General features: G+C 39.8%; 2 protein-coding genes across 5 annotated transcripts in view; one reads left to right on the top strand and one right to left on the bottom strand.

Annotated features, from left to right (window-relative positions):
• stk32a (serine/threonine kinase 32A) overlaps nt 1-3,797 on the top strand; it is a 41,262-nt gene extending 37,465 nt beyond the window's left edge. The window contains exons 12-13 of the mRNA XM_066717010.1: nt 879-943; nt 2,569-3,797. Coding sequence (XP_066573107.1) covers nt 879-943; nt 2,569-2,713 — 210 coding nt within the window. The 3' untranslated portion in view covers nt 2,714-3,797. The remainder of the gene's footprint in view (nt 1-878; nt 944-2,568) is intronic.
• Nucleotides 3,798-10,444: 6,647 nt separating this feature from the next.
• The window catches only part of dpysl3 (dihydropyrimidinase like 3), a 30,110-nt gene continuing 13,337 nt past the window's right edge, over nt 10,445-27,217 (bottom strand). For 2 of the 4 annotated variants that reach the window (XM_066717013.1, XM_066717015.1), the window contains exons 2-14: nt 25,571-25,659; nt 24,930-25,114; nt 23,866-24,030; nt 22,631-22,692; nt 22,104-22,184; nt 21,718-21,786; nt 21,353-21,473; nt 20,778-20,934; nt 20,205-20,346; nt 19,485-19,655; nt 16,929-17,108; nt 14,604-14,766; nt 10,445-12,913 (exon numbers count right to left, since the gene is read on the bottom strand). In XM_066717013.1, the coding sequence (XP_066573110.1) occupies nt 12,822-12,913; nt 14,604-14,766; nt 16,929-17,108; nt 19,485-19,655; nt 20,205-20,346; nt 20,778-20,934; nt 21,353-21,473; nt 21,718-21,786; nt 22,104-22,184; nt 22,631-22,692; nt 23,866-24,030; nt 24,930-25,114; nt 25,571-25,659 (1,677 nt within the window). In that variant the 3' untranslated portion in view covers nt 10,445-12,821. Of the gene's footprint in view, nt 12,914-14,585; nt 14,767-16,928; nt 17,109-19,484; nt 19,656-20,204; nt 20,347-20,777; nt 20,935-21,352; nt 21,474-21,717; nt 21,787-22,103; nt 22,185-22,630; nt 22,693-23,865; nt 24,031-24,929; nt 25,115-25,570; nt 25,660-27,217 lie in introns of all 4 variants that reach the window. The other 2 variants (XM_066717011.1, XM_066717014.1) reach the window with 1 other exon arrangement.

Consider the following 27,217-nt stretch of genomic DNA (forward strand, 5'->3'; position numbering starts at 1 on the left):
ACTGTTTGACATCTTTCCCTTTCTCTTTAACCTATATTTATTGGAAGATCAAAGAGTGATATCAGGCAGATGCTTGGCTTTTTAAAGATTTTAATTATATTTCTTTATCCTCCTTTTCAAGAGCTTATTCTTATATATGTATTATGGAACATGCCTCCCTCTATCAGTAAAGGATTGCATCAGGGGTCAAATGCTGTACCGTGGGTGGATTTATGTTTAATGGCACTGTCACCAGGGGTGTATATGGCAGACCTGGGTCAAATACCATTACATATTTATATTTCTGTATTTTTATTTACTTCTAATACTGTTTCAATTTTCTATTTTCTTAAATTAGGAGAATTTAATTAATTTAAAAAATTTAAAAACGCTGCTCACTGTCAGATTAACAGTTTGAAACCCTCATGTTTTTATAATGTAATAATGCAACATTTTCATTCCAGTGATTTATCGATGTGAATGACTATCTGAATATTTTCATTAAAACATTATAAGGCCTATTATTGTGCAGGTTTGTTATTCACAGTTGAGCTACTGTGTGTACTGCTGGAAAAATATCTACCTTCACACATAACACAAATGTGGCCAAAACATGACAGAGAAGGTAGAGACGTTTTCAACTCAACATTTACTTTCAATTGGAGTCTTGATGTGTTGGTAATTTTTGTTGTTGTGCTGAGTTTGTTGTGAATATCACAGAATATCAAATGCTTGTGGAAATACATGCAAATACTTTTTAAAAGTATTTAATATACATTCAACTAGTAATTTATATTTTTTTAAATAAGATTTAGGAGGATTATTTGAAGTAATTGGAAATACAGAAAATACGTATTTGACATCATGTATTCTCATGTTTGTTCTTTTTACCACGGTAGAATGGGCAGCTACAGCAACGCCTGGAATCCGTTCAAAGAGATTTCATTGTCTTCAACAGAGAAAAGTAAGTCACCCCTTTCTGAGTTTAGCAACAACTGACCCTCTCCTTAAAAGTACTGTTACCATATCTATAATGATAAGTCAGACCTAAGATCCAGTCTATTGTGTCCGCCCAAGCCAGCAATTACACAAGGCATATACATGACAGGAAGATCATTAAATCAGCCTCTATCCAAAATAACACCCTACGCAAGACCTTTTCCTCAGAGTGCTTCACACGAACTCTGACCTCTGCAGAAATGTAACTGAAAGACAGGCATCCTGGCACTGAAATCATCCACAGCCCCGGAGCAGAGCAGCTGGACCATGGACTCAAAACAGCCACATTTCATGTGGAGACAATCTGCACAGTCCAAACAAGCAAAACCCCTGGCTGTTACAAACAGCTTTACACATGAGGCTTAACTCTGTAACCGGTGTTATCCATTACAGACCACACCGGGTCTCTGAAGAGCCCAGGTCATGCCTGACACTATTTTTGCACTTTTCTCAGGAGAGACAGGGTAGACAGAACCCAGGGATGGAGTGTGAGAAATCAACCTAAATTTGACACCTGCCGTAGAAAGTGTTTCTGCCAAAAAAGCAAAACAACAAGCCTTTCAGTGTGTGACATGAGATGCAAATCAGATATTAATAGCAATCCTTGTATTGAAATGCCATATATAATGTTCTGTATTTCTAGCATGCCATAGCAAACCTGTCACAGTGCATATTTCAGTAATGAATGCCACCGTCCTAGATCGTTTAAATATTAATACTGACCTTGCAAAAACAGAGCAGCTTGGACTGCCGCAGTTTAAGAAAATCACTTAGAATAAAACAAGCAAACTAGTAAAATGTGTGATATGCAGGGGAAACATGGCAAAAATGACCTTCCTTTCGCTGCAGTTATGCTGTAGGGCTTTGCACACCTGCAGTTAACCAGCTTGCTCTGCTCTCAGTGGGCAGCCCGAGGAGAAAAGAACTGTCCACTCAGCCTAATACAATTCTGCCAAGCTATTTACCGACATATATATGTGCTGCTGCTTAAGATAATTATTTCTACAGAACCCACCACACACTGCTGCAGTAAGATAACTTCCTTTTGTTCTGTTTGGGGGAAAATAACAAACAATTGGCCGGTGATTCGGCTGAAAATTGATTTGGGCTTTCTTTAAAAAGTTCTTTCTAAGTAAAATACCAACTTGGTGTAAATAATGGTGTGCAGAGTAATTACCATGTAGGAAGTAATTGATTTACTTTAACACATTAACAACATTTATCACCTGCAATTTGTTTCACGCCCCCTTTAATAACTGGTATGGGTTGAAGTCAAAGCACAGCATCTTATGTATTTCTTGACCTTTAAGCTGTAGTAACACCAAACACGACAAGATGTAGTTTTAGGTAAAAGCACTCACACCCTTCATTTTACAGTGTTATTCAGCGTTTTGTTTAATCAATATTGTTAATTAACCTATTGTTATTGCTCAGTTCAATAGTTTCAGAGTTTGCTGTAACACTGACTCAGCCTAGAGGAAACTGTAAAGAATGTAGCTGTAAGAACTGAGGTCTGACAGGGTGGTAGTGTAAACTATTGACTGCTTCTCTAGGGATTTCTGTGTGTAATTTTATTTTGTACAAAAAAAGGCTGAAGAAGGTAAAAGAAGACAAACAAGAAGAAGAAGAAAAAGAAGACACCAAGACAGACGTTCCAGAAGACAAAGAAAAATATGAGGAAATCGAAGATGGACAGAATAATAACGTAGTCCCGGCCACCTACATTTCGGCATAAATCCCTCTAAGCTCTGCCCCTTGCAGCTTCAGCTTCTAGAATGGCTGTTCCTCTGTGTCGTCAAGACTGCATGAGCACACAGCATCGGATAATGATTCGCTGAGCCACTGCTGCTAAGCGTACCCAACAGACCCCCTCTCACACCCAAGTGTAAATAATAAATCCCTGAGAAAGAGGTACGTCTCCCCGTTAAAACAGCTCCTAAAATGATCCAGGGAGGTCGTAGAAAAATAAATCAGGAGTTACAACAGGCTAAACTGTGGCTTTATTTACAGTAGCTTGGCCGCAATATTAGAAATATGAGTGATTGTTAGGAGACCTTGAGAGTGAGCAAGGCCTGCAGAATAGACCATGGACCCTCAATAGATGGAGGACGGGTAACAAATTATACTGTAACAACATAGCAGATAAGATCCAATAGCCTAAAACTGCAGATATCTAGCAGCCACCTTCTCATTCGATCAGATCTCATCTGTGGCAAAGAACAGAGACTTCAGAGCAGAAATGCAGTAACAGCTCCTGATTTTTTCCTTGCTGTATAGCACAGTGCAGTACAGCACAGTCAGCTTAGGAAACTGGATAACATAAGCTCAGGAATGTCATTTAAAATAAATAAATACAGACCACAAAGTCCTGTGTTCATTAGAACGAGATGTTGCACACACACTCTAATCCACTGCTGTCAGCTGGAGCACCTTTCAGAGCTACTGTGTTAAGTCTCAGAAAATATAGACTTTCTGGGCTGTAAATTATCTACATATATAAAGCAGAGGAGGAATAGCAGCTTTGAATCGTTGTATCTGTTATAGACACCCAGTCCTGTGAACTCTTCATGTAATAGATTGTATTTATATATGTATTAAAATGGACCGATATAGATCCCTAAAGGGTGGAATACATGCACTAGTTGTACAATGACTGAGTTTACAGGTTTTGTAAATAACTATTTGTACTTCTCCTCTGCACCTTTGTGAGAAAAGGAAAAGTGGATACAAAAATATGTATTAGTTAACCTGTGATGTTTCCACCACATTGTTAAAAAAAAGAACAATTAATTGATACCAGGTTAATAAAGTAAAATCATTTCAAATGGTTGTTTTTTTCCAAGTTCTTTCAGACCTTTATGGGGAGTTATAACATGATACTGCCACCTAGTGGTTTTAAACAGAAGAGCATGTGTAATTATCTCCTGGCACCAAGGGCATTTCAATTTCAACATGTGCCAGAAATCTACAAAACAATGAGATTTATTGGTATTCACAAATGGAAGTGTTAGATAAAATATGGCGTTCACGGGTTCATTTTCCTTACTTTTCAACAGCACATATCCCTATTCTTCATAATCCAATAATCTCTAATCAATAGAACATTTGATTAAAAATGTGATCAATTGGACCTTGGGTGTCAACGCTAAATTGGCTTTTTACTTATTTGTTTTAAAGAGTGTTCATTGTGTACTTCACACCAGACTAAACAGGACTTTTATACAGGAAATACGCCATGCCAAGGACATGGCAAGAGACATCAGACAGACATCAACAGAGCAGATCTGGCCTGAGGGGCACTATTTTGGGAGTGAATGAATCAATCTCCCGACGTTTTGGATGTCTGATTCCATTTAGATAAAAGATAAGCTCTAGCAGCAATAGTCTGTACATTTTATGATTTACAGGTTTGGAAAACAGAATTGTAGCAGGAGATGGTAGCCCTCATTAAATGTATATTACATTTATAAAATTAGTATTTAATGGTAGGATATATTTTCAATTATTATTCATATTACATTTCTGAGGAGACACCCACCTTCAGAATGGCTTACAATTGTTACAATAGGTCTAGCACATTATTTTTACATACAATGACCCATTTATACAGCTGGGTTTTTACTGGAGCAATCTAGGTGCAGTACCTTGCTCAAGGATGCAACAGCAGTGTCCCCCACCTGGGATTGATCCCACAAACCTCTGCTCCACAATCCAGAGCCCTGACAACACACACTGTTGCCGTGTTAGTTAGTATGTTTTATTATTATTATTATTATTATTATTATTATTATTATTATTATTATTATTATTACATTTTCTGAGTATACATTTTAGAAACTAAATGTACATCCAGGCTATATTTCTCAAGCAAAGAAAAGCCATTCACCACAGAGGTTCCTTGTAGACCTTTATAAAGTTCATCTTATGCCTTAAATGTATTTTACATTTTCAGCTTCAGACGCAAAACTTTAAAATAGCACCAACTCTGTGGTTAAAGATAGGGTGTAGCTTAAATGGAAAACAATTACATTGAGTAATGTCTCAGTAAACAAATAGACCACCTAAATATAGCACTTTTAATCCATTAAAGAAATCAATAGGGTCGCCTGAACAAGCCACTTGAAAACAGGAAACAGGTTTTGTTTTATTTATTTTAAAATTAGCTCAGTTTTTGGCTCAGTTTCCTTATCTTTTAACTGTCTACAAAAGTGAGCTTATAAAACTGGTCATAACAAAATAATTCAAGAACAATGTGCCCTACAGATTGCTGTATCATAGAAAATGTCTATGTACACATTTGGCTGACAAAAAATGTATTGCCCTCTTAGTAGTAGTAGTAGAAAATAGCATGGAATTATGTGTTGTGGCTAAAATGTAGATGTAATGTCCAATGACCAGGGAAGGTATTAATTTACACATAGCTGATTTGGAGTATGTGTGCTGGGAACTCACATACAATATCTAATTGTATTACTTACTAATTTACATGTTCATTAATGATTGGCATTGATTTAATATATATACAGTGAGGGAAAAAAGTATTTGATCCCCTGCTGATTTTGTGCATTTGCCCACTGACAAAGAAATGATCAGTCTATAATTTTAATGGTAGGTGTATTTTAACAGTGAGAGACAGAATAACAACAACAAAATCCAGAAAAACGCATTTAAAAAAAGTTATAAATTGATTTGCATGTTAATGAGGGAAATAAGTATTTGATCCCCTATCAATCAGCAAGATTTCTGGCTCCCAGGTGTCTTTTATACAGGTAACGAGCTGAGATTAAGAGCACTCTCTTAAAGGGAGTGCTCCTAATCTCAGATCGTTACCTGTATAAAAGACACCTGTCCACAGAAGCCATCAATCAATCAGATTCCAAACTCTCCACCATGGCCAAGACCAAAGAGCTGTCCAAGGATGTCAGGGACAAGATTGTAGACCTACACAAGGCTGGAATGGGCTACAAGACCATCGCCAAGCAGCTTGGTGAGAAGGTGACAACAGTTGGTGCGATTATTCGCAAATGGAAGAAACACAAAATAACTGCCAGTCTCCCTCGGTCTGGGGCTCCATGCAAGATCTCACCTCGTGGAGTTTCAATGATCATGAGAACGGTGAGGAATCAGCCCAGAACTACACGGGAGGATCTTGTTAATGATCTCAAGGCAGCTGGGACCATAGTCACCAAGAAAACAATTGGTAACACACTATACCGTGAAGGACTGAAATCCTGCAGCGCCCGCAAGGTCCCCCTGCTCAAGAAAGCACATGTACAGGCCCGTCTGAAGTTTGCCAATGAACATCTGAATGATTCAGAGGAGAACTGGGTGAAAGTGTTGTGGTCAGATGAGACCAAAATCGAGCTCTTTGGCATCAACTCAACTCGCCGTGTTTGGAGGAGGAGGAATGACCCCAAGAACACCATCCCCACCGTCAAACATGGAGGTGGAAACATTATGCTTTGGGGGTTTTTTTCTGCTAAGGGGACAGGACAACTGCACCGCATCAAAGGGACGATGGATGGGGCCATGTACCATCAAATCTTGGGTGAGAACCTCCTTCCCTCAGCCAGGGCATTGAAAATGGGTCGTGGATGGGTATTCCAGCATGACAATGACCCAAAACACACAGCCAAGGCAACAAAGGAGTGGCTCAAGAAGAAGCACATTAAGGTCCTGGAGTGGCCTAGCCAGTCTCCAGACCTTAATCCCATAGGAAATCTGTGGAGGGAGCTGAAGGTTCGAGTTGCCAAACGTCAGCCTCGAAACCTTAATGACTTGGAGAGGATCTGCAAAGAGGAGTGGGACAAAATCCCTCCTGAGATGTGTGCAAACCTGGTGGTCAACTACAAGAAATGTCTGACCTCTGTGATTGCCAACAAGGGTTTTGCCACCAAGTACTAAGTCGAAGGGGTCAAATACTTATTTCCCTCATTAACATGCATTCAATTTATAACTTTTTTGAAATGGGTTTTTCTGGATTTTTTTGCTGTTATTCTATCTCTCACTGTTAAAATACACCTACCATTAAAATTATAGACTGATAATTTATTTGTCAGTGGGCAAACGTACAAAATCAGCAGGGGATCAAATACTTTTTTCCCCCACTGTAATTGGAAATGCAAAGCCATCCATCCATCCATCCATTTTCAAAACCGATTATCCTGGTGAGGGTCGCGGGGAAGGCGCAAGGCAGTGTACACCCTGAATGGGACACCAGTCCTTCACAGGGCAGCACAAACACACACAAACAAACCACACTCACTTGTCTACAGGGAAATATTGAGTAGCCAGTCAACCTAAGCAGCATGTATCTGGGATGTGAAAGGCAACTGGGGCCCTGGAGAAAACCCACGTGGGCACGGGGACAACTTGCAAACTCCACACAGACTGACACGCAAGGCTGGACACTCGTGTCTCAGGAGCTGTGAGGCAGCAGTGCTATCCACTGCGCTTTTGCATCGCCAATTGGAAAGTCACTGGTATTAAATGAATTAGACTTTATAACGGTCACAGGGTAAGGTGTTTATATAATTAGTTGAGCATTTTTACCATTTGGTAATTATGGCAAAACAAAATATATTTATATTGTGCACTTATTGGTTTTGTAAGCCATTAATTTTCAATGAAACACCCACGGTGTGTTGTTCAAGTGCATGTGGTGCGCAAGGCGAGGGGGAAGCAGCACACGGTCTGGAGTAGCCAGCAGTGACCAATCAGGTGAAAGGGATTTGGCCAATCAGATGAAAGTGGGCTAGTATCAAGTTTCCTGTTTTTCAACCATCTTGAAATTGCTATTGAAAAAAACACATTAGAAGTATTAATTGTTGGATTAGTAATGTTTGCTAACTAGTTAGCTAATTTCAAACTCCGCATAAATATAATAAAAAATAACAATGTTAATATACCCACAGTGGTATTCACAGTATTCACAATATACACAGTGGGCAATTAATTTTAGTTTGTAGATTGCATTAAACTGACTGTATTTTTCCCTGTGTCAAAGCATGTAATGATAACCTGGGTTACAAACACAACCTATCTGAAAAATCACTGCCCAAAGGGGAGGGGTTAAGCTGGTTTCACTAGATACCTCATTGAAACATTTTTCTAATGAAACTGCCTGTAGGCCTGTGTGTCACACAAACTGTCCCTTCCTGTTTCTTGTTTGAATATATGGTGAAGCACACACCGGAACTTCCTCTTTCCCAGGAGACTAAACTCCCACATGACCTTTGGGCAGTGCTTTATTTTTCATATAACCAGGGTTGCATACACAACTTATCATTAATATTAAAGTCAAAAGCACTGCCCAAAGGGGTAGGAGTTACTGTATAACCAATCTATCTCAAGGAAGGAGAGCAGCGGACTGGTATGGAAGCCTGCCCCGAGGTTGTACCTGCTAGGGGGTCCTTGACTTGAACCAGCTCTGGCTAGAGACCACAGGGGACCCTCGGGGTCACATATGGGCTGCCCAGGAGCAAGAACAAGTCACGAGGCAAACGCTACCAGAAGAGGGGCCCGTCCTATATTGTAGGAAAAGACACCACACAGCCCCATGATGTGGAAACTGCACCCAGGCTGATCCACATAGCAACAGGAGCAGCCAGAGGCCTGCTACACTGACTTCTGTCAGGAGCAGCACATAAGTACTCTACTAGCTTATGACCAGGAGCAACAACACTAGCTCGACTGTGCTGGCTTGAACATTGCAATAATGAAGGACAGCAACATAGGAGCCCATCCAGTAATTCTGCAGGAGTGAGACAACAAGTCTACTGATAAGTTCACCCAGAACTACATACAAGCAGGACAACAGGATACAATCCTTTGATCATCCACATAACACAGGAGCAGACACCACCTGCTCAGCTAGTAGAGCTAGGAGTGGTGTGACCACATGCTCTACTGTGTGACACAATAGTACAAAACAATATGTACAAAACAGGGCAGCAGGGTGCCAGTCCCTGCACTCCTCCTCTTAACACAGGAGCAGACACCACCTGCTCAACCTTGAGCATAGATGGGGACCTTTCCTCATTCAACAGATACTGCAGAAATGGGGCAGGTGAGGTCCAAGGGCGCTGCTCAGTCTGGTCAGCAGCAGGCAGACTGGTGTGTCTCACTCTCTCTCTTCCACCTGGTCTTCTTCATCTTTGTTCTTCTTTTGTTCAGTGTACACATTTTATAATGTTCCTCTCAACCAATCCTATCACAACATCACTCTGCCATGAGCGGAGTACATGACAGTGAACTATAGTTCCCCAAACAATGTATATTTGTTTAGTCTGTAAGAATATACCTAAACAGGGGCCTCTGCCATTTGTCTAGGATCCAGTTAATGGTAAACTTAACTAAGTCCAGCTGTACATCGACCTATGCCATACATGACTAAGCCATGGCCCTGCAGGCCCCTAAGCTCAGAAGGGGAACAACTAGAGTTTGAAAAATATACTGAAAACTAGACCATCTTATACCAGAATACCACCATCTCTATACAGAACAGTGGGCACACAGCAGACGTTGGCACAGCCACCCCACATCTTCCCTACACAGTTCTTGTTGTTGGAGCACTGACAGCGAGAGGGGTAGGGAGGGTTTATATTTTATGGATAAATGCTCCAATAAGGTTAACTGTGTATGGAAGATGTTAGAAGCCATCAATGGAGTTCAGCAAACTCCATAGTTTTTATTACCAAGGGCCCAGGAGAGAAGTACCAGATTATGAGAGCAGTTCTCACAATACCAATACCTTCTCTGAGTTTTACATTGATACGCACACAGTATATATACAGTGGATATCCCCGACGCAACAAACTGCAAAATCTAACCGTCTGCTTTACAAGGAAGTAACAAAGCTAAAAGAGAAACGAGCGAGCCAAGTGAGCAACCTACGCATCGCAGGCTGATGAATGGTCTCGGATCCAGTTTTGCGTGTAAGTGTTACCCATCAAAAAGGGAAACATTGCATTGCTTGCTAAACATCAGCAAGTTGTGAGTGTAATGTTCCTCCAGCCCACAATAATGTTACGGTTCATGGATTTAAATTGATTGCATTTAAAAAAAATAAGAAATCTATACTTCAGTCAGTATAGAGTTTAGATAGCTGGCTGATGCAGCATTTTCATCACAAATGTAATTGGCATCCACTCTGGAATCCGTATTGTTGATGATTTATGGTGCAAAATTCGCCAAGATTCAGTCAATCTGCAGCATCACATCACAATAATAATAATACTAATAATAAAAACAATTGGTTTTTGGTTTTTAAAACATTGTGCCCTCAGCACAATTAGATTATAAAAATGTATCTACATCTGTGTACTGATTACTGCATTATCTTGGCAGCATGCTTCAGTGTGTTCCCTTCCCCAAAGTCACCCATCAAAACCTTAATGGTCTTTCAACATTCATCAACCAAGATCAGCTAAAAAGAAAACCTAAGTTACCAAAGAACAAGACAAGCTTTCCGATTGCAACTGACGTTTATTCAGGAAAAATTCATACAACCATGTAACATTTCATTGGTTTATGACCTGCTTGTTTCGGGAAGCTGAAACAACAGTAAAAAAAAAAAAAAAGAAAAAAAAAAAGGAGTAATAACTAATATAAATATAATAAGCACTTTTATGGTTCGTGAATGCAGCATTGTTGTGTTTTTGTTTTTTGTTTTGCTTTACTCACTATCTACTACCTTGCACTCTTTGCTCAATGTGATTGGGTTTCCAAAAAACTGCTTTGCAATTCAATTCAGTGACTCAAAATGCTTTGAATCACAGAAACATACAAAACTTTTGATCTATGTTCAAATGGAGCCTAAACAATACAGAATGCACAGGGTTTATGAGTTTAAATCTCCACACAACCCATTGTTTGTGACTGCAAGCCTTCATCACATGAAATATTATCAGTGATAAAAGCACTGTTCTGTGAGCTGTTGGATCCCTTCAGACCTTCCTGTGCTGTTCTATTTTCACTGAATTGTGAATCCCTTTCCTTACTTCATGAACTCCCACATGCTTCAAAGAGTTAAGTATTATACCATGTAATCCCCTCACTTTCTCACACAATTTTGTTGATTTTCTGGGAATCAAATTACTTTACCGTAGGAGAGGAGGGCATAAATAAAAGGCCGAATGCAATATGAATTTGGAGTTTTACCTTTTTAAAGCTACCCGATAGCAGTTGAACTGAGATTTTCATAATGCAGGAAAAACAACTTTTCAAATGCTTACTTTTTCACATTTCACACTATATGCTCAATGTAAGATTTGACAAGGTATTAGGTACAAGAGCGGGTAATAACAAGCCAATGCAAAAGACAAATGCCTACAATGAACACCCAGGTAAACAGCGTTTGGGAAAATAAATCAACTTTTCATAAAATAATGTGTTCTTGCATGTTTACAAAATCTGTATACCACAAACATGTTTCCCCCCCCCAGATTTTTCTTATTTTTATGTTTAATTCATTAAGCTACCAAATATTCCTGGTTAATTAGCCCAAGGATATATGCAACCACTGGTTTTTACAAAGCTACATTACATCTATGACTCACAGCGCCACCTATCTAGTATTGATGGTATTGTATGTTAACATTGCTATGGACTATTGCAAACTAGTAATTCTTAAAAGAAAAAAATGACACTGAAAGCTTAGTATCAAAAAGGTTCAAAGCAACATTCTTAAATATGCAGTATTCCTTTTAATAGAAAGCAAATCATCAGACAAGAAGGAAACAACCCGAATGCTGAAGAAAGTAATTGGTCTGTGCTCTCCTCATCACAGTGACTTGCAAATGACTAATGTGAATCATTTAGCATCAAAGCACCAGTTAAAATATAATTTGAAGCAGGATTTCAGTAATCAATTATTGAAAACCAAACACACACACACACACACACAAATAAACAGGCTGCCATTTTACATCATCAGGAGATAAAGATAGAAACACTCAGAAAACAGTCACTACAATTATCGCTAATTAGGCTCTACATCATCATGTTGTACAGCCTGGAGTCTTCCTGAACCCGTACACACACACACACACACACACACACACACACACACACACACACACACACACCTTGCTTCCCCTCATAGTTTGTAAACATCCATTTATATGCATGTAGTTGTAGCAAACGAAACATTAAGAACACACTTAAATTCAAAAATGCAAGAAATGTAAGTTTGTACTGACTGACTTCGTTTACTGGTTTTAGTGAAGCAACTGTCCAATCTGAACTTTTACTCAAAACAACCATCAAATTTTGTAAACTTCCAACGAGAAACAATCTTATAAGAAAAATGTACTGTTTTTATTTCAGTGTCTTTCAGGCTAAAATACGGGAAATAGGGATGCAGCTGTGGTTCACATTTTAAAATAATTTCTCGTGCACCCTAGTTTGTCTGTTGTTGTTTGGCCCCCAAAGTTGTTCTACCTCCCACCATTATTCACATAAAGCAGTTTCCCAAATTCTGATTTATGATTTTGTAAACTATACATTTGTATAGTCTGAAGAAAATAAATAACTAACATGCTATAGAGAAAGACACTGGTCTGGAAACCATAAAATCCTCTCTGGTGTGTTTGTGTGAGAAATACAGTTTGGTCCGAAGGATAGTAATGTTATGGATGGTTGAAGTTTTCCTGCGCGCAACGTTTAATGGTTTAATGTGTTATTTCCATCATTAGGCTGGGCCTTCTAAAGAAAAGGAATACTGCATTCTTAAAGCTATAGCAGGTAGCATTCGTGATTGGTAAGGCATGAGGCTTCTGTGTTTTGTTCAATTTCAACTTAAACCAATCATGTTTCCTTCCCAAGTAGCTCTGTTAATTGCTTTAGCTCAGAGATGTAATATTGGAGCGGCCACCAGGGGGCACCACAATGCGGCGCCCTGCAGGTCGGATTGGCACTTCTTCAGTGGGGATACCTGTAAAGAAGGCAGACAGGTAAGCACAGTGCACTCATTAAGAAGAGCAATAATAAAAACACATACATTAACCGATACTTAAATCTGTAAATAAACAAGCTATGTTCCATGCCACCCAGATGCACATCTTCCATGCATTCTGAAGCAAGGCTTTCATTCCACCCAAATCATTACATGTTCTGATTGGATGCTTTTCAAAAGTCGTTAACTAATTAGGGACCTGAAGGATGAAACTGACAATCTGGAATGCAGCTTGAGAGTCACATATTTCCTTCGAGATGTGGCTTATTTTTTAAATTAGAAATTATGTAAAGATTATGAATATGATTATTATGGATGTGGTGATTATAATTATTATGCATTTTCTTAGCAAATTCACGGTTGCAAAGTCATTCTACCACTAGGGTCAAGACTGAAGAGGCCTTGATAAATATGATGTGGCTTGTTTTACAGGCCATGAAGAGTTTAAAGAGGTGTCTTGTTACAGTAGAGTAAACACTGCTCCAGTCTGTATGGTCAGAGATACAGAAAAACTAACAAAAAATGTGGATTAAACAATGATCTAATTGCATCACTTGCCAATGTATGTAGAAAAATGGCTTCTCATTGAATTGTAAATCACTGTGACTTTGTGTACATAGCCGACCCCAATCCAAAATCCTTTAAAAGGAAATGTAATGATTTACAACTACAAATATTATTATTTTATATGTAAACCATTGTATTACACATTGCACTTAAAGAATACTATGCACAATATTCAATAATGAGTCTGGGATATTATTAAAAGGAAGGGCAGAACTGCGATCATCTTGTGACCGTCTACTGTATAAAATCAATACGGGACATTTATGCAGTTTGTGGTCCATACTCTTAGCTTTCACAAAAGCTCTAGTAGCAGCAGATCATTTCAATTTTATTGCTTTACAATAATGATCCGGGAGGAATGAATACTGGGCTGCCTGAAACACTCTGCCTTGCTGTGCTGTTGTCAGGAAGCAAGCTCTCAGTTTCTCAGTATGCCAGTTATCCAGCAATTAGGAACTTCAAAGTGACTGAAAACCACAGTTAAATTCTGTAATTGTCACTAATCTGGCATGACCATTCATAATATTAATACCAGCACTGTCTCAGCGTTTAGCAAAATAACAGAACACTAATAATACTCTGTTGCTATAAGGAACCAAATTTAGACAGACTGACAGACAGTGATTGACAATGACTGAATGTATTGATAGACTTTAAGTATAAAACATTTTGTATACAAATTGGTGAATGCTTAAAACACAAAAAAACAACCAATTAAAGCAATCGGAGCACTGTCAGAAGGTACCAGGACTAGACTCCCATCGGCCTACTGGCAAAACAAGGATCGTGCGTCTCAGATTGTAGGGGATTACATGGGGATTATGAACAAGACCAACAAACACAAAGCCATGTGTTTTTATTTAGAACTGTCGTACCAGTTAGCTGAACTCAGACGAGTCGCGAGTTTAATTTATGTTTGTTATTTTCTTGTTGACTTATTGTTTCCTTTTAAAAAAAAATAATAATTAACTAATTAATACATTTTTACATGGGATGGGAGTCATTGGGTCCCTGTACATTCTTGATCAGCTTCTGAGCACTGCAGCATGAACGTGGGAATGAATGAATAAACAGATGGGCTCACCGCGTTGTGCAGGGTTACCTGCTAGACTGAATCCAGACTGATGGAGGTTGCGGACGGGCACAGACTGTTTGGTAGGGGAGGTCCTGGCAGAAGCGGCAGGAGTCCCTCCCCGAGACATGGGCGTGAAATCAGACACCGGACCATCATACATTCCCCTGGGCACTGCCCTCAGTACTGCCAGCTAAGGAACAAAGAATAAACACAAAGAGGAGATTCCAATGTGGTCATGTGGTTAAAATCTCAAAACCGGACCGACCCCAAGAAGTACATCAACCGGTGCAATACAGAGCATACATCACTATTGGAGATTATGAAGATTAGGTGCTTTAAAGAGCAGGTTCCTTAGGGAAAACAAACACAAACGGACTGACATTCTGGAGTCAATAAATAAAGAAGAAAGATGGGCTGAATGAAATCCCTTGTGAGCCACTGGAATCCTACTAGAGCTACTATGAGGACACTGATCTAACAGTCATGTGTCTGAGCATCATTATTGACCTTTATATATACGAGACATATTTATTTAACCCAGTATTGTTTTGGGGAAAGTATTTCCAGATTTGTCAAAGGACATAAGTGGCCTCTCTGTACAGGCTTGAAAAACACTTATTATATCCCAGCGCCCTGCCCTTCTCAGTTTGAAGTCGTATGAAACGGAGGAGGCCCTGGGAGTCTGATGAACTCCGGCAAAGACAGACCTTTGAACAGAAGAAATAAACACGGGCCAAAACAAAAGATCACTGAGAACTACGTTTCTTTCAAACAAAATAAGCCTTGAGCTTTTGTTTGCACTATTTATTTCTCGCGTCTAATTTCCCTATAAATCTGAGACCTATCCAGAACTAGGCCAGACGTTTCCCAGACGTAATGCCGAAGTGTGGCCAGGCGGAGCGGCACAATATCATGTCAACAAAACTTCTCCATGCTGTCACATTGCTAGGAACCTCCTTTCAGAGAGGAAACTATGTCCAACACCAGCAAACACACTTAGCTTTTATGCGTTTGAGCTTCAGAAAGAATCTGAAGTCTGCAATTCCAGGCTCAGCATACATGGAATTATAATTAATATACATTAAAATAACACCTTATCCTGCACTATGTGTATGAATTAAGCAGGTACTCATGATATATAAATTCAGTATGTATCCACATTCATTCCCTAATTTGATATGTGTTATAATGGTGTATTCTGCATAGCTATGTTTTAGTCTTTAAAACAACCAGCAGGGGTTAAACTGGGTGTTTAATCTAACAGAGAGGGGGAAACTGCAGTGCATTGACCTGGGAATACACACACAGTGCAAACTTTCATCCAGACTGCAAGCTGCGATTCATTTCCCAGATGTAAAGAGAAGTAAAGAGATGCACATCTGCACAATAGCGAAATGAAATATTATTGCCCGAAATGTCCCGTGACATAAATCAGTTTTAGAAAAAGCGGTTTCAAACCCAGTTCTTTGGCAAAGTCTGAAGTAGTGATGGGCAGTAACTGTGCTATTTATTAATGGCTAGCCAATTTTCAAACACACTAAGATTTATATGCATCTGACAGTTAGCTAAACTTCATATTTCATATAAAAAAAGGAATTGTACATACGACACGATACAAATCACCCCTATATGAATAAATTTATTAAGAAGCCTCATACCTAATCAGCATACTTTATTGCTTTTTTGTGCAGGAAGTTGCTGGTTTTAATTATGCCACAGTTTATCTCTGCTTAATGGTGTGTTTGGCTTTGTAAAAGAATTCAAATAAATTATTGCAAATTTATAGTGGTTTCCATCCAGGCTCTGTGAGGCAGAAACTCCACCCAAAGGCAGGCACATAAATCAATACAGACTTAATGTTTATTGCCTAACCACCATTAATGGTCTGCAATAGCGATGAATTCTGTCCAAAAGCACTCTGACCCCACCGACCATGAAAACCACTCCAGAAAGCCACAGAGGTCCTCCAGAAGCACAGCTTGCTAGATTTGTCTACAGTGAAGGGCTGACCGGCTGTTAATGGCTCAGAAATGTTTCCCAAGGACACAGTCTCCCCTGCAGAGATCTATTTTTAACAGCTGCATCATGCTCAAAGTTTTGTTGTACATGAATACCATTGAAATGACTACCTTGTTGGCACATAAGTTTATCCTGGGTTACTGGGGTCAAGAGATAATGATATCCCAATATCACAAAGTCCAGGTGAGGCAGCATTCAGAGTCTTGCTTCTAAAGTGCAGACGTTTTTTATATTTTAATGCAGTGATGTACGTTTCTTTCTCTCCATTTAAAACAAAAACAATGGCTGCGTTACCCTGGCGTGCCTCTGTGCAGTCCCCCGTTCCCTCCTTACCTGTTTGCGGGCCTTCACTCTCTTGTAGGCGAAGTCAGGGAAGGGAGTGCAGGGAATGAATCGTCCTGTGCCTGAGGTGGCATGCAGGTTGCCATCCTCCAGCACAATTTTCCCCTGGCAGATCACCACCAGCGGGGCCCCGCGCAGCTCCATGCCCTCAAACACATTGTACTCCGCCGCCTGACAGGGACACAGAGACAGAGACAGAGAGACAAAGGGAGAGGAAGGGAAAGAGAAGAGAATAGAATATATATATATATATATATATACACACACACACACACACACACACACACACACACATACACACATACATCATTTCATTTTTAATCTGTATTGTCATAAAGTTTATTATTCATCTGACATTTTGAGATTAAACAGACCTACAAATATTTTCTGGACCAAGGAACTGCACCTAACAAAACAAAAATACAGAGAAGGCCGGATGTTCCCAAAAAGCCAATCATGTCTTTTAAAAACATCATAATTTATAAAACAATGTTCTATTCTTGGATTTTCTTATTGATTTATTTTTACAACTGTACAGAGCATTCTCCTGCCAGATGCTTTCCAGTAAATTACATTTAAATTGTAATTATTTAATGTGGCTGTTTGTGTATCAAGAGAGAGATATGATGCCCAAACTCTCCAGTGCCCTGACACACTTTAAGGAATGCCTCTCCCTGCTATAGGTGGAGTTTATACAGTTTAAAGAGGCGACTCCAACAACCAGTGTGTCATTATAAAATGAATTGGGCGCACACTAAAATAACTTTACGGGAAGATGATATGAAAAAATGAAAAGGGGTCTAATTTTTCTTTGTAAAGGTGTCTGATCATATTGATCCTGATCTTGATTACATTGGCAGTCAAACAATGGTGTACTTTTAAATTCACTTGATATAGAGACACCTTGTGCTAAAGTGAAGCTTTATCCACAGAGAAGTGTGCATTCAAGAGCGATGCCACTGGTTTAGATAAATTTGCAGCATGTGTGTGAACTCTGTACCAGAATGAGCACTGTAAGCCTGACTCTTTTCTCTTCTGGCATGTTTTCATATTCCTCTATTTGGCATATTAAAGATAAACAGCTGTAGAAGCACAGCTGGAACAAATAAGCCTTAAAAAAAAAACCACTCAAGTTAGCCAGTAACAAACTATTCTACCTCACCATTATTACAGTATCTGGGTCCATGAAGGAAATGTATTTGGATGTCCAAACTCAGACCAGAAACTGACTTAACAAGTGTCTGCCAAACATGATATCACTATGAAAGTCCAACGTGTTTTGGTGTTTTGAACAGATAACTGTTTTAGATTTGTTCAGTTTTATATATTCAGTTTACACTGATTATTTCAAAAAGATACAATGGGCACTTTCACACTGTGGTCATGTCTTTTATAAACTGATTTGTAAATAGGAAAAACATTTTTATAGGTGGAGCAGGATTGCTTTCAATGCCTATTTGTTTAGGTACACACACACGACATAAAACCATTAATTTTGTGTCGATGATTGAAATGGAATCCGATGGACTTGGAAGTTGCACTGAAAATGAAATGAAAAGGTGACATCATTCAGTAAGAGCCTGAGTCTCTGGGTCTTTTCCACATATGGGAAAGTCATTGTATCTCTCTCTCTCCCTCTCTCTCAGATATCCAGGAAATACACTAAGCCAGTCAAGCCCTGGTTTCCTGTTTTAATGTGTCCTGAGTTTTCTCTGTGCTCTAAGAATAATGGGCAGCTTCCTCTATGCTGGGCAATAAGAGAGAACAGTACTTAGTTCCTTTTAATGGCAGCGGCATTGATTTTCATGTCTTCAAGCGTGCCTTTCTAAAACCACATAGGAGATATACTTTAAAAGCTAGGTTAAGTTTGCAACACACTGCCTCAATTTACGGAAAGCTATTAAAGTAACAGGTTTTGTTTTATTTTGCTATCATAGTTCAACTACATTTGATGCTACAATTTTTAAGAAAAGCTTATGGTCTCTTTTAATACTTTTGTTAGGATTTCACTCAAGCTGTTAAAGGAGATGGGTCTCTACATTTAAATCAAGTGTGTATCAAAAGGGAATGTTTCTGAATTGCAGTGTGTTGGATGGAAGACCATATATTTCCTTTTTGCATTGGCATTTTGTCTCAAGGAAGAAAACTTGGCTTTTAACCTCCTCTCTCTATAAACATTTCTTCCTTCACCGATTGTCTTCATTGATAGAAATTCATAAGAAAACAACACAATGTCTGAGATCATCTAATGAAGTTACCCCATTAAGCATTAGAAGTCAGTTACTTTATTAGCTCCAAGTGTCCAAAGGGAATTCTCACTTCTTAGGAACAGTGGGTTCATTAGTTCATTGCTCCAGTCATTACCGCTACTAAAGCACTCTGCGCTGCTGTTCTGAAAGCATAATCTAAGAGCTGGAATAGAACAATAGGCCTCTGAAGTTGTGCTACACTGGCTGAGTTATGAATGTGCAGGTACAAGCCTTGCGAAGACGCCTGCACACCTCAGCACATGAAAGTCCCTGTCCACCCACTGCCCCTGCCTCTCACCGAATTGTGCGTCTTCGCCGTGATGGTCCTCACGGCGTCACAATCCCAGATAACCAGGTCACTGTCTGAGCCCACTGCTATCCTTCCTTTCCTAGGGTAGAGGTTCAGGATCTTAGCAGCATTGGTGCTCGTCACGGCGACAAACATGTTCTCGTCCATTTTGCCCGTGACCTGTGGGAGATGTGACAAACAAAGGGTTAAACAAATGCATAGTTACATACTGAGTAAAAGAGAATTAAACTATAATTTTGTGATAATATATATATCAATGCACATACACACACGTTTATATATATATATATATATATATATATATTTAACTTGCATTTGAGAAGTGCTCAGTCATGAGACATGAAACGGTAATTGTGTACAGCTTTCCACCGTAGCGTGGTTGATTTTTTATTATAGATTTGTTTGTTATAGACTGTCACCGCATGCAAACACAAGACCATTCATACATCATTATAATAAGCACCCCCCGCTCACCCCCAGGCGTCTTGCTCTCTTGTCACGAGACAGAAGAAAAAATGAAAAACGCAACTCTAGAGATATTTTTCTTGCCTATTGTCCTTAATAGAATCCTCATCTGCCCTTCATTAAAACTCCCAGGTCCTTTTCACAGTGTTTTATATTGATTTGAAAGGGATTACTGAAAGGCCAACATGCACCAGCCGTTCTGGATAGAAGGTCTGCTTTTCACTCCCTGTACCCTTGTCTTACCACGGCCTTGTCCCAGATGATGGCCATTCGTTCCTCCACGCCATTCACTCCTTCGGGAATCTGAGTGAAATCATCCTTCCCGATGGCCTTCTGAGCTGTGCTGAAGGTGCAGTGGGAGCTCCCAGTCACATTCAGATCTCCACTGTGTAAAGAGACAAAAAAACAAAAAGGTTTTTAATGTCTTTCCAATCCTTGGCACTTGGCATCATGGCCATTGTCCCACTTTTGTTACGTGTGTCCCCTGAAGCAAATTACATAGCAGAGTCCAGAACACAAGAATGCGAGACGTTAGGGAATGATTTTAGACCAATCAGGATGAAGCACTCTGTGTATGTGTGTGTAATAGCTACTATGACTCTTTATGGCAAACTGCATACATTGTGGAGGAGCACACTATAAAGGGCTGGGTAGAGGAGATATTTCCCCTTTCAAATTAGTCATGCAAGTTTTTTCAGTTAACATTTTAATTTTCCATACAGCAACAAAACAGAGTTCCCCTTGGGTCTTGAGGCCCAAATTTGCCTGGCATTTAGACACAGACAACAGATACACGAAAAAAAGAAAAGCTCTGACCTAGCCAGTAAAGAGTTCAGGTAGTCCGGAGTCGTGGGGTCTGGGCTGAGTGGAGGAGATGTCACGAAGGAAGCTGCTTTGGCCCAGTTCTTACTCCAGTAGTGTGTCCCGTCTGTCCCAAGGCTAGCAGAAATAGGCTCTCCGAACACCACGTTACCTGTAAACATAGACAACAGGCGTAAAAAAAAAAAAGAAATCTCTTCAGCAGCATTGCTCATTCTGTTTGGCAGTGGCATTAACATACAGAACCACCTGACATTTGAGAAACTGACATGAAAAGAAACCGACACAAATGAACAGTGCTTAACAGTGAGGCTCGGACTGAAGACGTCCTATTTGAGAAACACCTACTTTCTGTGTAATTGTACTGACTGTTTCACTGATTCAGAGACTAGGCCAATCACAGCACACAAAGGAATGCAGAGAGAGGAGGATTCGAATTCAATACGAAAAGAGAGAAAGACTAATTTCACGGAGAGGTTTTTGTCTATCCATCTGGAGCGTAACCTTCGAGAGAAAAAAAAAAAAAAGATATATATATGATTCTTCTTCCAGAACTTGAGCTTGATACAAACCTTTTTTCCTGGCCTGAGAAATGATGTCCGCTGCACTTTTGCTCATGACTTTGGTCACATACAGGGGACAGTTGGTTTGGCTTGCAATGGTGATGGCTCGAAACACTGCCTCCGCCTCAAGCTGAAAGATGGAGCGAAAATGTTTTAAATTGTATTCATGACAAGATTAATTCGACATAAAAAAAAAATGGGCTTGGTCAATATTAGCAGCAGAAACTGGAAGCCCTCAATCCCTGCTTGCCATGCGTGACTAAGAGTTTGTTAATGCTGAAATAATACTATGCAGGTTTTCAGCTTCTCAAAGACAATCTACAGAGGTGTTGTTGGCTGCCCCCACAGTTCCACAAAACAGAGATTATATTTACCTCCTCTGGCCTGCTGAGCACGTGACCCTCTGGACCAGTGATTCCCATCTCTAACATGCGAGCTTGTTCCTGAAAGACACATCACACTGCCTTACCTATCAGCCAATAACAATCCCAAAATACAATTCGAGACAAGTTGCTTAATAATGGGTAAACTGTAAAGTCACAAACAGAGAAATGTGATGTATTTTCACAATTAAATGAACTGACATTTCACCTAAGGACTTTTATCCTGTTGGTATGGTGATCGGTTTTTGAAAAACTGACAAAGCTTTTCTTTATTTAAATACAAACAAAACTTGAAAATCCTTGTCATCACTGCCTTAGATATAAGATACTACTTAGTTTGAAACCATTAAAAAGCAGCAAACCAAATCAGACAGTACCTGCGCAATGATTTCTCCATTCTCAGCATGGACCTGCACTACGGCACCAAGCTCTCCCAGAAAGGTGAATATATCATACAGCTGAAACGGCAAACATTCACATTCAGTACAATAGAAATAAACGTATAAAGTGACTCCTGATAATAACTGTAATAGTATATACATTAGCATTATAACTATCATAACTAGGCAAGTTAAGGTTAGCTATTGCAGAACATGGTATCATTCCTGATTAATGAAAAGACATTAAAAAATGCTTGTCTCATAGCCCTGAACTGCAAGGGGTTGAGGATACACAGCTAAAGCTTGACAGCCAAGTTCACGCAAAACACAACAGTGTTGAGAAGTGATTCTGGACTGCATTACTCGTTCCCAAATTAGCTGTCTGTCACGCGCGGCTCAACTAAATAATGCACACAAGGCTGTTTGGGGATGCTCCAGTTGCTGTGTGGAATCCCAGAGTCCCTCAGTCTCTGCTGCTGCCTGTGCACAACCTACAATCATTTCCAAAAGCAAAGCTGGCCTACCTCACTGTTCGTCATCTGAAACAGATCCTTGTACGCCATGTAGACCAGGAAAGAGTTGACTCCTGCAGAGGGACAAATAATAATAAACTACCATGGCTCAGGTCTTTTTTAAATTGTAATATTCACACTGATTTTGAGTGTGTTCTCTTGGCTTTTTTGTCAATTTGAGGAGCCACCCTCCGCACTCATCATGAACTGAACTGAACTTGGCTGAATTGTCATTTAAGCACAGTTGCTACCGGATGCTGGTGGCTTTAATTATTATGAAGATCTTTTGAAGAAAAAAAAAAAAATCTCCTTTTCTCCATACTCTCACTAACTGATCATAAATCTGCAATGCAGCCAGGACGCCACACCCTCTGACACATGTGTGGCTGGATTTTGGTTAGTCCCACAACTGGACCGCAAGTCTACTGTTTTTGAACTGTGTTCAGAACGCTGCATCAGAGGGATGTTCAAGATTAAGTCCGTCTTTTTACCATCACGCAGACCGCCTCCAATTCATTTTAGTATCTTGCACATAGGTTCAATGCCTTTGGTCAAGAGGCTTGTAGTTTGACGTAATTCTGTGGTATAAAAGGCAGGCTGTCGGACAAGAGCAGGGTTTAGCCTAGTTTGTTTTCTACAGGGAATTAGAGGGTGCTGGTTTTCCAAAATCAAGTACAGACAACTAAAAATAGCAATTAAAGGTTTCTTGCATGTATCTCAATTAAAACAGACCAACAATTGGGATAATTCAAATTTGAATAAGAACACACAGCTCACTAAAGCAACCTTCTGTATGTTCACAGATCATTCCATTCACAGAGAAATAATTGTGATTTGACAGAAGTGGGCTGAGGACAATCAAATTAACTCCCCTACTATGCTTGACCTCTTCATTTTCCAAACAGCTTAACATACTTAAGTTCTGCACTGTGGCTAATGTTTCAATGTTTCAGTTTTATAATACAAAAATGTGTCTTCTCGTCAGCTCATAAGACTAAACATACATAAAAAGGTTTAATTGTGCCTGTCGAACTCCCCTGATAATATGCTAATAGAGGCATAAACTCCAGCTGCAAAATATTTAGCGTACATAAAATGTAAGCTCAATTTATAAAAATAAAAAGGCGTCCACTGTCTCGGTTCGATGGTTGTTTTCTACAGAATTGTCAGGCAGGCATATATTAAGAAAACTTGCTCCCTTCCCACTCTGACACCACATGACTTCCAGGAAGTGGGGCAGGTCTTACCTTTCTCCTTGACCAGTGTTTCCACTTCCTGCTTGGCGCTGTCACTCCAGTGTGTGATGTCCACGTGTAGAGAGTAGTCACAGCACGCCTTGTCGTCGGCCCACTCCCTCCAGCGCTCGAATGCCTCGATCAGACTGGCCCCCGGGTCAGGGATCACATGGTCCACTGAAAATAGCCCGCACGGTTAATAAAGTACAAGATAAAGTAGCATTTCAAAGCCCTTAGTGAATTGTGAAATACTGTAAATCAGTAAGGTCCTCCCTAGAATGATTTAATGTAACTCGCTAACCATCATTTTATTCGTTTATATATTTATTTAGCATTTTCTTAATGTGACAAAATATGCTAGCAGTGCCTCGCCCTTATCAACAAACTCAGACACTCACATGACTCATGCAAAGGAATAAACTGAGGGATGGGCCTTCTAATACTGTGCAAGAGTAGGCTGCTGAGATGAATGAGTTAGAGAGAACACTAAAGCTGTGGTTTGACAGGCAGTCAGGTTGGAAAAACCTTGAGAAAGAAAACCCTCCTTTTCAGCCTTCCATTTTGCTCCTGGCATGGCTTTCCCTTTACAATTTTTTGTTCACACTTGAGGACCACAGATGCAAGCCAGCCAACCACAGACTAACAGCAGGAGCTCATCCTGGAGTCCATAAATCTCTCTCTCTCGCTCTCTCTCTCGCTCTCTCTCTCGCTCTCTCTCTCGCTCTCTCTCTCGCTCTCTCTCTGCATAGCATATACAAATTGCTTGCAAAGTGATTATGACATCATTTGCTTCCCTCTTGCTTTAACTTTTTTATTTACTTGGCACAGCAACACCTTGTAATGGCAGAATACGATATGGAATCTACTATTGCAAATTAAACATTTCAGTTTAGTGTAATAAAATCTAAAGTAACAGTGTGCCATTCACTGTGTTAGGTGTCATGTCAGGTTCGTGGACATCGGAAGAACTATGGGGTCTGCAGGATGGCTGGGTAGGTGGATGGACTGGCGAACTGGGAGGGAGGAATGGATGCAGTTGGGCCAGAGTGACAAGTTGAGTGACAGCTGGCTCTCACCAATCATGGTGGTGCCCCCTGCCAGCGCTGCCTTGGTGCCCTGAGAGAAGTCATCCACGGTGGTGGTTCCCCTGTAGGGCATCTGGAAATGGGTATGGATGTCAATGCCCCCAGGAATTACCATCTTCCCATTGGCTTCGATGATTTTCACCCCTCCTGGGACAATCAGGTTGTCTCCAATTTGCCTGTAAACCAGACAAGAAGCTTAGTTTTTTTACCATGTGTGTGAGTGTGTATGATAAAACAACATAATAACCTGACCTCAAAGCATCTAGTCTATTAATAATATTAATATTAAGATCATCATAGATATTTGGCACATACTTTGTAATTTAAATCGGATATGTTTTACAAAAAGCTGAAACATGGCAAAATGCATGGTCTGGAATGCAGTGGAAGTCTGGTAGTATTTTTTTTCCCCTGTAAATGTTACTTTCAATATCTTTTTTTAAGTCATCTCTCTGTTGTAAGCGCAGAAGACAATGGAGCTAATTCAAAAATGCAGAGCAGCATTGCAGGAACAGACTGGAATTTCAGAAGCCGCTTCAGGCCTGACACTCTGGCCAACATGAATAAAAAGAACAGGCTGACCAGAATAGAAGGGAGTTGAAAGCTGGCCAGGAATTGCACAAAATACATACTTAATGAGCCCATCTTCCATGTAAATGTCCGCATAAAAAGACTGGTCATCATTTACGATCCTTCCTCCCTTGATCAGCAGCCGATCGCTCTGTAGAACAGAAAAAGAAGAGACTCATATTAAAAATAAGCAACATATGTCGATGATACCCTGTAGAAGAATTTGCTTGGGTAAAAGCTATGCAAATATATTCCTTTGCAACAACTTAAATGAGGACTGCAAGAAAATATACAGTATTTTTTATTTCCACATAAAGAGTGATCTTAATGTTTGGATACTAGTATGACACTAACCAGCCATGTACCTTTAAAGAGAACTCCTCGGACAAATAAAATCAGACACACATCTTGGCACTTGGAATAAATAGTGTAGTGTCTCAGTACCCCGCATGAAAAGCAAAGAATAACGTTACTGACAAAGCTTAGTCGCTGCAGCACAGACAAGCAGAGCAGAGCTGGAAGGTTTGAAATGCACATCACGTATTTCTAGTTAAAGGACACCCCAAAGGCCAAGCAGTGAGCGACTGAAAAGCTAAAAATGGCAGTTTGGGCTCAGGAGAAGCTGAGGGGCGCTGGAAACATGTCAAGTTTGCTATGTGTGTCACAATGCCATTGAGATCCCTTTGTGGTCCTTGAAGCCAAGAATTTTCTTTTTAGACCAGAAAAAAAGATGTTCATAAATATTACTTCACGCTTATTATATAATTCAGTCTCTATGGAAGTCAACCATTACATATTTTTCTCATCAGCAGATGCTTGTGTGATGTATTGTGTAACTTGGCTGCCAAGTTCTTTTAATGGTCTGTTGTTATTGTTGTTGTTCTCAAAATTAAACCACATATATCCAGGAGGAGGGACGAAATGTAATGCTGAAATAAAAATCTGAGATTGTGTGGGTCTGAGATTTTTTAAGAAGTGCTGCGATCTTAAGATTGGAAGATCGTTACTTCCATTGCAAACAACTAGTATAAAATACTTTTAGTTATTTAATTTATATTTTCATTAATGCCTACAATAAAGTACCAGCCATGACTTCAGAATAAAGAACTAATTAAAGCTCTTCAGTTATCCGATGACAACGATGTAACAACTACTAGTTACTGCTGTAAAGTATTAGCACAATAAAAATGTTTATCGTGGGAAATACTGTTCAGAAACAGGACAGAATTAAATTATTGGGAATGGGGAAATGCAGTCAAAGCCATCTACACTGTCTTCACCGACCCATTAATGGATCTGTGACAGTTCAGAGGTGAAAACTGAGCACTTATTATTCATTGGATAATAATGAATCCACCCACTCCACTTCAGTGCTTTTCTCCTCTCGATACCGTTTGATATATTTCATGCCGTTTTTACTGCTTCTGAACTCATTGCAGACTGACCCCCCAATCTGGGGCTCGATCATTATGTGTTCATATGGCCTTCTTGTTTTAGAAATGGACACCGCATCTCGACACAGGCTCTCCCAGTACGGGGAAAGAGCCACTGTACTCTAGTGATCCTTATTAGAAGAGCCCATTAAAACTGAAACAACCATCACACAAAGGCATGCTACAGCGGCTCTTATTATGTAAATTCAGAGTAACAATAGGATGGATCTACCACTACTTCTCATTAAGCCGCTCCGAGAAATTCCCTGATCCAGA

Source organism: Amia ocellicauda, chromosome 11 (genome assembly GCF_036373705.1).
Source record: "Amia ocellicauda isolate fAmiCal2 chromosome 11, fAmiCal2.hap1, whole genome shotgun sequence".
Lineage (NCBI taxonomy): Eukaryota > Metazoa > Chordata > Actinopteri > Amiiformes > Amiidae > Amia > Amia ocellicauda.